The sequence below is a fragment of the Palaemon carinicauda genome, chromosome 3, assembly GCF_036898095.1.
Source record: "Palaemon carinicauda isolate YSFRI2023 chromosome 3, ASM3689809v2, whole genome shotgun sequence".
Taxonomy (NCBI): Eukaryota; Metazoa; Arthropoda; class Malacostraca; order Decapoda; family Palaemonidae; genus Palaemon; species Palaemon carinicauda.
The window spans coordinates 192,102,910-192,118,027 of record NC_090727.1 but is presented as its reverse complement, the minus strand read 5'-3'; the positions used below and the strand labels follow the sequence as shown (position 1 = coordinate 192,118,027).

General features: G+C 40.8%; 1 protein-coding gene across 1 annotated transcript in view; it reads left to right on the top strand.

The window, feature by feature from the left end:
* Positions 1–13,830, top strand: part of LOC137636220 (uncharacterized) — a 33,436-nt gene extending 19,606 nt beyond the window's left edge. Inside the window, exon 2 of the mRNA XM_068368660.1 lies at positions 13,605–13,830. Within this exon, the coding sequence (XP_068224761.1) occupies positions 13,605–13,830 (226 nt within the window). The remainder of the gene's footprint in view (positions 1–13,604) is intronic.
* Positions 13,831–15,118: the final 1,288 nt, after the last annotated feature.

The following is a 15,118-nucleotide window of genomic DNA, read 5'->3' as shown; positions in this document are numbered from 1 at the left end:
TTCCTCGCAGAGTTAAACAGTAGGGTTAACACCGCGACCCACTGCTACCACAGATCTCTTTTAGTTCCTCTACTTGCTTCGCATAGTGGCGAAAGAACACTCTGGAAGACTTCCAGCCAGTGTATGAACGGAGATGTTCAAAATCAATACAATTAAAGAAATTTAAGAATGAGGCAACTTTCCTCGGATCGTGACCTGCGGGTGTATTGTCAGGATCCGCTCTGCGAATAAAATATGTGATTTTCGCTCTGAGTTGATTCAGAGATAAATTTGAGCCTGATATTTCTCCCCTGAATAGTTGACCACCCTTGAAGTCTGAAGTTCTATGAAGATAGACCTTTAGGCATTCTACTGGACATAGAGATGCATCTTCTTTCAGAGGGCAGATTCTCCAGGGACCCCACCTGTTGGTGGGTAACTCATTCTTGGCGAGAAACGTAGGATCCGGAAACAGGTTCAGTTCTTCCCCATCCAGGAACTGAACACGACCTGCCTCTCTCGAGAGGCTACAATCTCACTAACCCTGGCCCCGGACGCGAGTGCAAAATAGGAAAATAACTTTTTGTGTCAAATCCTTTAACGCACACTCTTCATTGCTCAACAGAGAAGCGAAATGAAGAACTTTGTCTAAAGACCAAGAAATGGGCTTTGGAGGTGCTGAAGGTCTGAGCCTAGCACAGGCTTTCGGGACTTTATTAAAGATCTCGTTACCTAGGTCGACCTGGAAGGCATATAGAATGGGTCTTGTCAAAGCAGACTTACACGCTGAAATCGTGTTCACTGCCAACCCTTGACCATGGAGGTGGGGAAAAAAGATAAGCAGAAGTCTGTCAAGATCTCCTGCGGAATCTTCGCCTTGACAAAAGGCCACCCATTTTCTCCAAGATGACTCATATTGCCTTCTAGTAGATTTGCACTTATATTCCTCAAGGAAGTCTATACTGGCTTTCGAAATCCCGAAACGCTTTCTCACCGCTAGGGAGAGAAAATCATGAGCTGCAGGGTCCGGGTTTTCTGTAATGAAGCGCAGACAGTTGACTTCTGGACTCGCTGGGTCAGAACTGGATCTGGTAGTGGTACAAACTTCAGCTACAGTTCCAATGCCAGGAGGAACCACACGCTGTTCGGCCACTTGTGGGCCACTATTGCCGCTACCCTTTGAAGGATCTCAGTTTGTTGAGGACCCTCAACAGAAGGTCGTGAGGAGGGAACAGATAAATCTTGGACCATCTGTTCCAGTCGAGGGACATCACGTCCACTGCTTCCGCTAAGGGGTCCTCGTACGGGGCACGTACAGGGGCAACTTCTTGTTGTCTTTCGTCGCAAAGAGGTCTATCTGCAGTTCTGGGACTGATTCAGAATGAAGGAGAATGATCCTGCGTCTAAGGACCATTCCGACTCTATCGGTGTGAACCTGGATAGAGCGTCCGCTGTCACATTGCGGACTCCTTGAAGGTGAACTGCCGACAGGTACTACTTCTTCTTTTCCGCCAATCGGAAGACGGCCAACATCACCTGGTTGAGAGGTGGTGACCTCGATCCTTGTCGATTCAAGTATCTCACAACTACCTCGCTGTCTATCACCACCTTATGTGGATCGAATGACGCGGGGAGACTTTCTTTAAGGTAAGGAGCACTGCCCTAGCTTCTAGAAAGTTTTATGTGAAAGGTCTTGAATAGCCTGGACCAAGTCCCCTGGACTTTTTTCCGATGAGAGTGACCTCCCCATCCCTCCTTTGAGGCGTCTGAGTGAATCGTCACCGACGGGGGAGGTGGCTGAAGAAGAACCTGACTTCTTTAGATGTCTGGCTTGGGACCAAGGCCTGAGAAGAGTACTTAGCCGAAGCGGCTGGTCTTCTCAGATCTCTTCACGCGTTTGATGCATAACTTCTCCAAACTCCGATTGCATCCTTTAGCTGTGCTCTTAGCACTGGGTCTGTCACCGAAGCAAACTGGAGAGAGCGCAGTACTCTCTCCTGCTCGTGTCTTGATATCCTTTCGGAATCTTGAAGTCTCTTGACAGAACCCGCTATCTCCTTCCTTTTCTTCGCCGGGGTGGAGAAACGGTGTGACAAAAGGTCCCAGTGGATTCTCAGCCACTGGAAATTTTGAGATGGAGAAAGTCGAGACTTTTTCTGTTGATCTTGAAGCCTAGGTACTCTAGGAACTGGATCACTTGACTGGAAGCTTGCAAGCATTCTGTCTCGGATGCTGCCCACACCAACCAGTCGTCCAGGTAGGCTACTACCTGAATTCCCTTTAGGCGAAATTGTTTGAGAGCTACGCTCGCAAGCTTCGTAAAAATCCTTGGGGCTATGTTTAGCCCGAATGGCATGGCTCCGAAGGCGTATAGTCTTCGTTGTAGCCTGAACCCTAGGTAGGGGGAGAGTCGATGGCTAATTGGAATGTGCCAGTAGGCGTCTGACAAGTCTATAGAGACGGAATATGCCCTCTTGGGCAGTAAGGTCCTTATGTGTTGCAGTGTTAGCATTTTGAATTTGCAATTCACTATGAACTTGTTAAGTGGCGACAAGTCCAGAATGACTCTGAGCTTTTCCGAGTCTTTCTTGGGAACACAAAACAGCCTCCCTTAGAAATTGATGGGCTTCACCCTTTTTCTCCAACAGTTCTTGAACGTACTCCTCCATAACGGGGGTGGAGTGTTGGAAAAACCGAAGGCACGGGGTGGAGTGCTGTACCAGCTCCCGCCCAGTCCATTCTTGGGTAGGCTGTGGGCCCAGGGATCGAAGGTCCACCGATCCCGAAATTTCAGAAGTCTCCCTCCTACCGGTATCACCTCACTTGGACTGCCGTCCTGAGGTCTTGCCTTCCTGACCATGACCACCCCTGAATCCCCTTCCCCTTGAGGGGCGTCTAGACGAGCCTCTGGCTGCTCCTCTAGGCTTTGCTCGAAAGGAAGTAGACTGCCCTTCGAACGCTGGGGTGAATGCCGTGGACTGTGTCGACACGGCCTGGGGTACCCACTGAAAGGTGGTTGGGGTTTGTGCCACGATCTGGGGCACTGGGGGCAATGGCAATTGCAGTTGCTGTTGCTGTCTAAGAGGCTTGGCTGGCCGAGACGGTAGCCTAGTCCTCATAGTCTTCCTCTTTGGTTGAGGACCCTCATCCGGGGAAGACTTTCTTTTGATAGCCAGGCCCCACTTCTGGAGAAGGTTTCTATTCTCCAAGGCGGCTTTATCAACAACTTCTTTGACCAAGTCGGTAGGGAAAAAGGTCTTTTCCCCAAATGTTGGAGGAGATTAGTTTCTTTAGCTCGTGCCTCACCGTAGCCGAGGTAAACACGAACTCCCTACAAGCTCTCCTTGCCTTGACGAAGCCATAAAGGTCCTTCGTCACTGTGGCCAGATGAGGCTTGGCCACTACCATGAACATTTCATGGACCTTGGGGTCACTTGCCATCGTCTCGAGAGTAGTCTGAAGAGACATTGAGGCAGTCAGTCTTTCTTTTGTATCGAACTCACTTCGCAAAAGAAAGTCAGACAGCTTAGGGAGGTCCTTGCCGAACTGACGTCCGGCAATATCAGCCTCCAACTTTCCCACTGAGAACGTAAGATGGACGTCCTTCCAGTCTTTGTGGTCCATAGGCAGGGCCAGCGACAAGGGTTTACACTCCTCTAGGGAGGGGCAAGACTTGCCGGCCTCGATTGCTTTTAGTACAGCCAGAAACCCTTTCCGTAAAAAGGGGAAGGCTCTAGTAGGCGAGGACACAAAGGAAGGGAGCTTCCTATTCAATGCAGCTACCTTTGAGTTAGAGAAGCCCCTCTCTTTCATCGAGGATGAAAGTAGAGCTTGAGCCTTAGCATGGTCCATCACTATGACCTCCTTCGGCTCTGTCTCCTCCTTTGAAGCTGGTTCCTTCCTCAGCCGGACATAACAGTCCGGATATGATGCCTTGCTGGGCCAGAATTCCACCCTCCAGGGGAACTGAGCCCAGCTTATCCGAGATGACGATCTTTCCAGTCGTCATCGGCATGTGCTCAGCATACCTCCATGGGTTAGCATCTGAGCACAAGGGAAGGTCTTTCACATTGAGCTTTTTCTGGGGCCCATGTGATTCTGCAAGGCACTGCATTCGCAGTTCCATTGCAGCCGCCTTCTCCTGATTCTCCTTCTGCTTTTGTTGGATCATTCCAACAATAGAAGAGAGGGCCTGTCCCAGCTCTACTGGGAGACCGGCCGATGTAGAGGGGCTTGAACTTCATCCTGGGCTTCTGCCAGGAGGTCTTCCTCCTGACACCCGTCCACATCAGACATCCTGTCATCTAGCTGGATGTCTTGCATCGCGACCGCGACTTCAGCATCCACCTGAATCTGAACTTAGGGGATCTCCTCTTGAGGCTGGGGAATCACTGCATCAGCTGATGCCTTAGGGAAAGGATACGCCCTCATCTTCTCACTTGGAAGATAAGGGCCAGAAGTGTTCTTTTGGAAGCCCCTTACCCAGGTACGAAGCTTCTTCCTAGCTATTTAAATGTCTCATTAATCAGGTTAGTGCACACAGTACATACCTGAGGGTCCCAATACCGGAGATCATCCTTGGAGACAGCGTATGCTGCGTGTCTCCTACAAAACTCATGTCCGCAGAGGTTCTTGCTGCTGACATTGCAGAAAGCACTTCCCCACTTCGGAGTGTCCTTCTGTAAAGAGAAGAAATTTCCATGAGTATCAAGTGAACTATGTATCACTGGATATGCATAGTATAGCATAACAATTCAGAAAGGAAAGACACACACTTGTGTTTCCCTCACAACCTATTGTTGCAGCCTTCCAGATAATAAAATCAAAAATGGTTTATCTCTTCTAGAGTAACCAATGCAAGGTTTCCAGAGGAAACAGGTGGAGCTCACACCTAAGCAATGATTTTAAAATCCTGGATAATAGACAGGGAAGAACTCAGCTTCCTATCTGAGGGCAACAGCAAAGGGGTGTGCAAGAAAACACAATAGTGTTAGAAGACACAGTGCTGCACCAAAACCCTTACTATAGTTTTCCTCTTACTGTATATGCTATACAGAAGAATACTAGTACAGTATAGGGGGATGTGTGCCGGCCTGCCTTTGCCGGCCGGCACACACCACAACTAGCTTTAAAGTATACTACTTAACAGCTATAGGGCGGCAGCACTCTGGTTCAAATGCCTGTGCCGGTCGGCAGCAACTGCCGGCCGGTAACAGCCAGTGTTGCCCGGCAATGGCTGCCGGCCAGCAACTACACAAGGTAGTACCCAGCTGCCGGCCACACTCTTGGTGACCGGCAGACAAGGTACAAGACCGATGCCAGCCGGCAGCAAAAGAACCAGAGGACTACACCTGCCCGGCTGCCGGCCTCATAGGCCGGCAGCCGGGACAGGTACAGCACTTAGAAGAAAAATAGAATGGATGCCGGGATAAGAGTAGTACAGAACCTCCAAGCCCGGCAACCGAAAGAGTGCATATAAGGAAGGGGAGAAACTAATTCAGGCTTCCTTGACCCATGCCGTCCGGCTCTGCCGGCAGGCATGGATGAGGGACCAAGAGAGGTCCGGGCAGCACTCGAAAACAAAAGACCCTTGCCGGCCAGCAGCTCTGCCGGCCGGCAAGGGGCTGAGTCAATTCCATATCCTAACCTATACTAGGTCCAGAAGTAGAACGACGTACAGTACAGTAAGACCCCTGCCGGCCAGCTCTGCCGGCCGGCAAGGGGCTGAGTCAATTCCACATCCTAACCTATACTAGGTCCAGATGTAGAACGACGTACAGTACAGTATGAAGAAAGAGGGGGAAGGGACAAGAGGGTCCTGCCAACCTTGCTTTAGTGACAGATCACCCGCAGCCAAGAAACTTATCTTAGCCTAAGGGAGATCTAAGGGGAAAGGCCAGCAATACTTGCCAGCTTCCAGAGCACCAAAGCAAGGAAGGCGTTGCTACTCCCAAGGGAAGAACTTATCCTCCCGCGAGAACAGCAACAGGACTAGTCTGGTAGATCACAAAAGAAGGAATCATATCCACAGAAACCTTCGGTAGTGACCTAAGGGAGCTAAGCTCCCTTTGTATGTGTTAGGTCAGCGAGGGGGACTCTGCCCCAAGCCAGACAACACAGACTCAGACTAAAAACTCTGTTGTTCTGTCCCTCTTGAACCATAACTACAGGAACAGGAAGGTACAGTAACACCCTAGTATAGTTTTATCGAAAATAAATTCGGAAAAAAACCACTTAGGGATAAGCCCAAGGCTTAAACAGAGGGAAAGGGATTGCATACCTTCTCCGAAGAAAAGAAAGCAACCGGGGAGTATGATAAAGTATACTAAGGCTCCATAAGCAACTAGCCTAGGCACCAAGAGAATCGATTACCTAATTCACCGAAACTCACTCGTATACTATCTTGGAAATATTCCACACAGTCTAAAATGTATAAAATATAGCCTAAAGCTTCAATAAAATTTAATTACACTCGGAATAACCATAATCATGCATGAAGTACTAGGACCAAACGACTAGGCTACATGGCCTAGCGTAGGCCAGAATGGCGAATACTTCGCCAAATAATACTAAGCACGAAAGGAAATCCTATGTAATGCTAAATAGCTAAAATTTATTAAAGCAAAACAACCAGGAATGTCGCTCTCTTACTAACTTATAACTAGCGAGCGACAGCGTCCAAGACGCCTCTGGTAGGCTACGGCTCTTGTATCAAAGATTAATCCTATTAATCACTCAAAATTTTACCAAGAGCCTACATTTATACATAACAGACACTATACTCAACTTATCAGAGGCCGACGAAGACGAAGAAGCCATGAAAAGTCGAATAAATCCAAGATTTGCGAGAAAAACAGGAAAAACACCGAGTTGTTAAGCTACGCAAAAAGGAATACAGATGGCGCCAGGATTGGCGCCAGGCACGCATACGAATCGGGGGATAGGGAAGCCTTGGGAGCGGCTCCCCTTTTTCTTTCCCGAATTCGTATCTCGCCAATCACCTCCTACGAGACGAAATCTCTGTCCAGGATGTAGATTGCCATGTGACGTGTCTAGAATACGTCCTCTGATATGTCGCGATATCCCTTTCACGAGGGATACTCGCTCCAGGAGTTAGAATTCTGGTACCTTAAGGTAAATTCTCTGGGAATATCGCCGTAGTTGTAATATACCCTAGGAAGCTACCCTATAGGAACTTCCATCAGGACGACATGGCTTGAGCCCAAAATATATATATATACAGTATATATATATATATATATATATATATATATATATATATATATATATATATATATATATATATATATATATATATATATATATATATATATATATATATATATATATATATATATACATATATATATATATATACATATATATATATATATATATATATATATATATATATATATATATATATATATATATATATATATATATATATATATATATATATATATATATATATATATATATATATATATATATATATATGTATATATATATTCTCCCAGGTGTGAAATTATGTGAGAAATTTTCTGTTCATTTTTTTCTTTTGTCTTCGACCTGTCATATTAACAATAATGAACCTATGCATGATTCGTATCTAAATTCGCTGGTTATCACCCTTTTCATTTAATTCTTGCAGCTTTCACAATAACTTATTTCTTGTCCTCATATCCGCCTAACGAGCGATACTCTCTCTCTCTCTCTCTCTCTCTCTCTCTCTCTCTCTCCATAAGACGCATCAAATAAAGGTCGAGGTGCTCAGGCCTATCTGGCGCTGTTAACTCTCCGTGTTACAACATTCTTGGACGACATTATCAATGAAAGAAATACCTTCTCTCTTCTAGAGATTATTCTCTGCTCAAGAGAGGTTTTACAACGGGCTATATATTCATCTATTTCTCTAATTTTCTATAGCTATGAACAACGTTCTTCAACCAAGGCTTTATATTATTATTATTATTATTATTATTATTATTATTATTATTTATAGCTAAACTGCAAACCTAGTTGGAAAATCAAGATGCCATAAGCCCAAGGGCTCCAACAGGGAAAATAGCTCAGTGAGGAAAACAAATAGGGAAACAGATGGAATAGTGTGCCTGAATGTATCCTCAAACAAGAGAACTCTACCCCAAAACGGTGGAAGGCCATGGTACAGAGGTTATGGTATCACCAACAATGGTTTGATTTTGGAGTGTCCTATAATAAGAGCTGCTTACCATAACTGAAGAGTCTCTTACAACCTTACCAAGAGGAAAGTAACCATTGAACAATTTCAGAGCAATAGCTAATACCGTGAGTGAAGAAGAATTTTTCAGTTATCTTGATGTTGTTAGATGTATGAGGAAAGAGGAGAATGTGTAAGGAATAAGCCAAACGTTTTGGTGTAAAAGTAGGCCAATGAAAAAAACGAGCCGTAACCAGAGAGGGATCCAGTCTATTGCTATCTTACCACTCAAAGAACTCAATAACCCTCTACAGGTGGATAATGCCGTTGTCAGAGAAAAATAAAGTTGGTTTTAGAATACATCTATGAATTGAGAAAGGAATGTCTGATATCAGGAAATCTAGGTGGGCCGCTTAAATGATTAAAGATACAGCGTGAATTATACGACTGTATAATTAATTAGAACATAAAACATGATGCAATTGACAAGAGAGATAAAAATAGGCGACGTAAAATTAATTATTTTCGTTAGACATCAAATAAGTAAAGTAACTCAGCAACTAAAAAATATTTCGGAACGCTGATGAGAGAGAGAGAGAGAGAGAGAGAGAGAGAGAGAGAGAGAGAGAGAGAGAGAGAGATGTAACCGCTAAAGGGTTTTCAAGGGGAACTTGTTTACTTATTGGGGGTTATGGGTCATGGGGAGGTGGAATAGCTATCGCGTAACAAAGAAATATAATTTTGGCTTTCTTTTCCTGCTGATGTCATGTCTGATGGCTCCGGTAGTTTTCAGTGTTGTTATGGTTGTTGTACTTATCGTTTCAGTGTGAATAAAAAAACAAACAAAAAGGTTTTTATAATATTGAATAATTAGACCCATGGTTTCGTGTAATTCTTACATTTTTTATTGTTAATAAGTATGAATACATAAAATAGAAAAAAATATGTTTCTATTTCAATAATGAACGTCCTTATGTATAATGTGCTTACCGTCAAAAAGAACAAGTATATGGGTCCTTAGTACAATGTACGCGGATAGTAGGTTGGCCAGGGCACCAGCCACCCATTGAGATATTACCGCTAGAGAGTTATTGGATCCTTTGACTGATCAGACAGTACTACATTCGATCCCTCTCCTGACTGCGGCTCATTTTCCTTTGCTTACACATACACCAAATAGTCTGCTCTATTCTTTCCACATTCTCCTCTGTCCTCATACACCTGACAACATTGAGATTACACAACAATTTGTCAAGATGCCAGAAAACCTCAAATCAATCAATCAGTCAATCTTCTTCGCTCAAGGGGTTAACTACTGCACTGTAATTGTTCAGTGGCTACTTTCCTCTTGGTTAGGGTAAAAGAGACTCTTTAGCTATGGTAAGTAGCTCTTCTAGGACAAGGACACTGCAAAATCAAACCACTGTTCCCTAGTCTTGTGTAGTGCCAAAGCCTCTTTACCTTGGTTTTCCACTTTCTTGGGTTAGAGTTCTATTGCTTGAGGGTACACTCAGGCGAACTACTCTATATTATTTCTCATCCTCTTGTTTTTTCTAAGTTTATATGATTTATATAAGAATGATTTATTTTAATGGTGTTCTCAAAATATATTATTTTAATTTGTTCATCACTTCTCTTGTAGTTTATTTGTTTCCATATTTGCTTTCCTCACTAGGCTATTTTTCCCTGTTGGAACCCTAGGGTTTATAGCATCCTGCTTTTCCAACTAGCGTTGTAGCTTAGCAAGTAATAATAATAATAATAATAATAATAATAATAATAATAATAATAATAATATAAAGCCTTGGTTGAAGAACGTTGTTCATAGCCATAGAAACTTAGAGAAATAGCTGTATACTGTCGAATACTGTAGAATACTGTTTATCCTTAGGCTGGTGTTAGCAAAACTCATTATTTTTTCTATCGTAGGTAACTCTATTTCATGCAATGACTTTGGAAGTTACATAATTTCTGCACCTTTATGAGCGTATCGCTCGTCAAGATTTTTTGTATTCGCAAAATTGTCTAGGAAAAAAACAACTTCCCATGGAAAGGATTGTCGTAAGGTGGCATTGCTGTCATGTTCTTTAGGCCGGCCACACACGTGCAGTCCAAACTGTCAGTTTGGACTGTTCAGTTATAACTGACAGTTTCAACTGTCAACTGACAAGTCCACAGACGTACAGTTGAATCGTTCAGTTTAACCATGGATTCCGAGGAGCACGATCTAGCAGCGTTCGGGGTATTATTTGTAATGGTACAAGAAAATAGGAAAAAAGCACTAAGAAGCGAAAACAGTGGTGCAAGAAGTGGTTGCTGAGGCGAAATAAATCTTCTGATGTTCAATTACTGAACAATATTGATAATACTGATTTTTAACCCTTTCAATATGATTAAATATATATATATATATATATATATATATATATATATATATATATATATATATATATATATATATATATATATACACACACACACACACACATATATATATATATATATATATATATATATATATATATATATATACACACATAAATACTAAGAATATTTTTATTAGCAAGTTTTTGGATAAAGCAAGATACAACAGATATCAAATGACCGTCCTTATTATGTGTATTTACGAGGAGCGTTTGCTGATGAAATACAATATTTATCTTAATTGCATTTAGTATTGTTTCGTAAATATACATTTTATAAACTTTAGATTTTTAGCTACAGCTAGTAATAATATTTTGTATACCTTAAGAATTATTATTTCGTATTTTTTTTTTTATTTAAATGGTTATTTGAATTATATCCGAATATTCTATGCAAACAATTCCAATCGGTCTTAAAATAATTAGTGTTGAGGGGCCGTCGGTGATATTATCATTTTTATTATCATTATTTTTATTATTATTTTTATTATTATTACTATCATTTTTATTATTGTTATTCATATTTATATTATTTATAAATTTCTATGAAGTCTGCAATAGTTTGATTTTCCTTCCTGGAAATAATTACTGTTTTGATCTTTTCTGGTGATCACTGAAAGAAAAGAAACATACTCTACTAGATCTGTAGGTCAACTGAGGACTGCGCAGTTAAACCCCACACACGCTCAGTTCTCAGTCAAACAGCCACAGTTGACAGTTAAAACTTTTAACTTTTCTATTTACTTCAGTCGAACTGCGCAGTTCTGTTGAACTGAGACTGATGGTCCCACAAACGTCAGTTACAACTGTCAGTTATAACTGAACAGTCCAAACTGACAGTTTTAACTGCACGTGTGTGGCCGGCCTTAGGATTTTATGTAATGGGGCAGGTTATACTGAAAGGGACTTTGGCTGTCAACAACCAAACACTGACCAGGGACAAGGATGATCAACTTTTCTGATCAGAACACAGGTGCCGACAGGTACCTAATATCATTTTATTTCGGTGAGGACGACGAAAAGCTTTCCAAATATCATCTATAAAATGATGAGAATAAATCTAAGAAGAAGCATTGGAATAAATGTAAACTTACAAATCCAAAACTTGCGAATCGTCCTGATCAAAGCAATTTTGTGACAGATTTGCAATACTCTACACGACTTAGAAAATATAATTCAGACATATGTGTATGTTTTGAAGGGAAATGAAATTAAATTCAAGTGTTCTTAAAATAATCTAGTATACTGTTTTTATTTCACTTACCATTTTTATCATTAGATCAAGTGTTAAGCAAATTAAAATTTTTATTTGAAGAAAAACACAGACATGTAGAAGGGAATGTTTATGCAAAACAAAACAAACCTATCAAAACCAACAGCATACAGTATATTCTTTTTCTGCAATAGTAGATATTATGTAACAAGATCTTATATAAGTTTTTCCGCATAAAGTTCATTAGCAACTCGTCCTCGCAACTTGTTTTTCCTGTGAAGTTCCTGGAATTATCGACCAACCGACGCTTTTCCAAGAAATCAGGCCCTCCCCCTCTCCCTCTCCTAAGCCTCTCCCCCTCCTATCTCCAACGCTGGCCCCCCTCTCTCCCACTTATCTCCAAAACCATATTTTTTTTCTCTCTCTCTCTCTCTCTCTCTCTCTCTCTCTCTCTCTCTCTCTCTCTCTCTCTCTCTCTCTCTCTCTCTCTCTCTCTCTCTATATATATATATATATATATATATATATGTATATATTTGTATATATATATGTATATATATATATATATATATATATATATATATATATACATATATATATATATATATATATATATATATATATATATATATATATATATTTATACACACACACACACACACACATATATATATATATATATATATATATATATATATATATATATATATATATATGTGTATGTATGTTTATGTACATGTACATCCTTATGTACGTGCTGTATATATGTATACATACATATATATATATATATATATATATATATATATATATATATATATATATATATATATATATATATATATATATATATATATATATATATATATATATATATATATATATATATATATATATATATATATAAATACATATACTGTATATGCATATTCATCTACACCAGGGGTGTGCAACCTTTTCAAAATAAGGGTCACTAGTCAAGAATCTCATGTTATGGAAGGGACGCAATAAGATAAAATAAAGTAAAATAAAAAGTCAAGTACAAACCTAGTTTTGCATCTTTAACTAGTGGAAAACCTTCTGTAGTAACAAAAGGCTTCACACGACATGTGAATGTAATATATGATACACAATATAATAAAAATCCTCCTTTGACCCATGTCAAGAGAATTATCTCAAGAACTGTGATTCTTCACATGCATATCCTAAACAACATACTTTTGATTTCTCACCCGGATATCCAACTGAATTATATATGGATATTTCTCAGGGCGTAATTGTTATTAGATATGGCAGCAATTTGAATGTAAAGATAACTGTGTACTTGAATTGATGGGAATATCCTAAACTTTACGCAGCTAAATGAAAAGCTTATCTAGTGGGATGGCTGACTTTGCATATGTTGGACCAACTGGTCAATATCAGGCTGAATGGTTCATGTGGCAACGCCTAAGGTGCTTTCTAAGTGTCCATCAGTTAGTGAACACCAAAAATTATGTTTAGCCAGGTTCATTTTTGAAAAGAGCTGTTCACATACATACCTGCTACCAAACAGATAGTGGATGTGATGGAGAGTAGGAAGATAGATGTCTAGAGTGTGCAGGAGACAAGATGGAAAGGAAATGGAAATAGAGAGACAGGAAGTGAATATAAGCTCTATCACAGAAGGACACGGGGGTTGGGGGGGGGGGGAAGAAATTGACTTGGGATCCTGATGAATAATAACCTGAAGGAAAAAGTAGCAAAAGTAACGAGAAGAAAGGATAGGCTTTTAAAAGATCAGATAGTAAATATAATTTCATCATAGATATGCCCCTCAGATGAATTATCAAGAACAAGGAAAAGAATTATTTAGACAAGAGTTTGAGACACCGATTAGAATAGTAAAAGAGGAGAAGCTAATCATAGGAGCAGACATGGATGCCAGAGTAGGGAAGAGAATTGATGGATATGAGGAGGTACATGGAGGCTATGTGATTGGAATTATAAAAGAAGATAGGGAGTATACCTTTAGAGATGGCTCAGAGTTTTGAATTGGCATGTTTGAACACCTGGTTTTAAAAGTATGATAAGCATCTGATCGCCTATGAAAGTGGAGAGCCAAATAGATTGAATCCTGGTTAAAGGAGTTGACAAAAACAATATGGTAAACTGTAGAGATTTTAGGGGAAGCATGAGTTAAACAACATAGACTGCTAGTGATGGATTTCAAAATGAAAGGTAGAAAAACAAAGAGAAAAAAGAGATCTAGCGTTATTGTTTGGGACCTTGAAGGAAAGAAGGGTGAGCAATTTAGGAGGATTGTGAGAGAGAGAGACGACTGGAACGGTTGAACTCCGACATTGGATGGGGAAACATAGTGAATAATACTTGGGGCAGGGGGGGGGGGGTGATGAAAGAAATGTGTGTTGAGGAAACAGAGAAATTAGTCGGAAGAACCAGCGGGTATGTGTGTCGAAAGGAAACAAGTGGTGGTGGGACAAAGGTAAGAGTCGGTTGAAAGAAAATCGAAGGCATTTAAGGACTGCAAAGTAAATCGTGCACTGCGAGCAGAGGACCGTTAGAGAGAAGAGGAAAAAGATTCTAGGAGAAGAGTGGGTATTACTGTAGAAAGAGCTGTAGAGCAGTTAAATGAAAAGCTAGGAACAATGGAAGGAGAAAATAATATCTATAAGGTTTCAAACTTGAAGAAAAGGCACAGACAGAATTTGGGACAACTGGCTGCCATTAGGGATAGAGATGGAAGAGGAGATTGAGAGAATATTATGAGCAACCACTGAATACTGAAAATGAGAAAGAGGAGGTAGGAGAAGCACGAAGAGTAGAGGGGCGAGTGATGAAAATACAGAATACAGAAGTAAACCAAGCATTGAGTAAAATGTAAAATGGTAAAGCACCAAGTCCATCAGAGTTTCACATTGAAATGGTCAAGATACTAGTTACAGATGGGGAAGAATGGATGCTAGATTTATTTAGAGCATTGTTGGAAGAGGAAATAATTCCTAAAGTCTGGGAGGAGAGTTTAATGTTATCTAAGTTTAAGCAGGAAGGTGATATCAACGAATGTGGCAACTACAGGAGACTTAAACTAACAGAGTAGGGTTTGAAACTTTATGAGAAGGTACTAGATGAGAGATTGAGAGATTGTAAAGATTTGGAAACAACGGAATGGATTCAAGAGAAGGGAAGGGATTGTGGTTGCTATCTTTATAGTACGGCAGTTACAGGAAAAGAGGCTAGACGGAAACCAGATATCTGTGCTTTTGTAGATTTAGAGAAAGTTTATGATAGAATACCAAGGTAAGTGATCTTTTGGTGTTT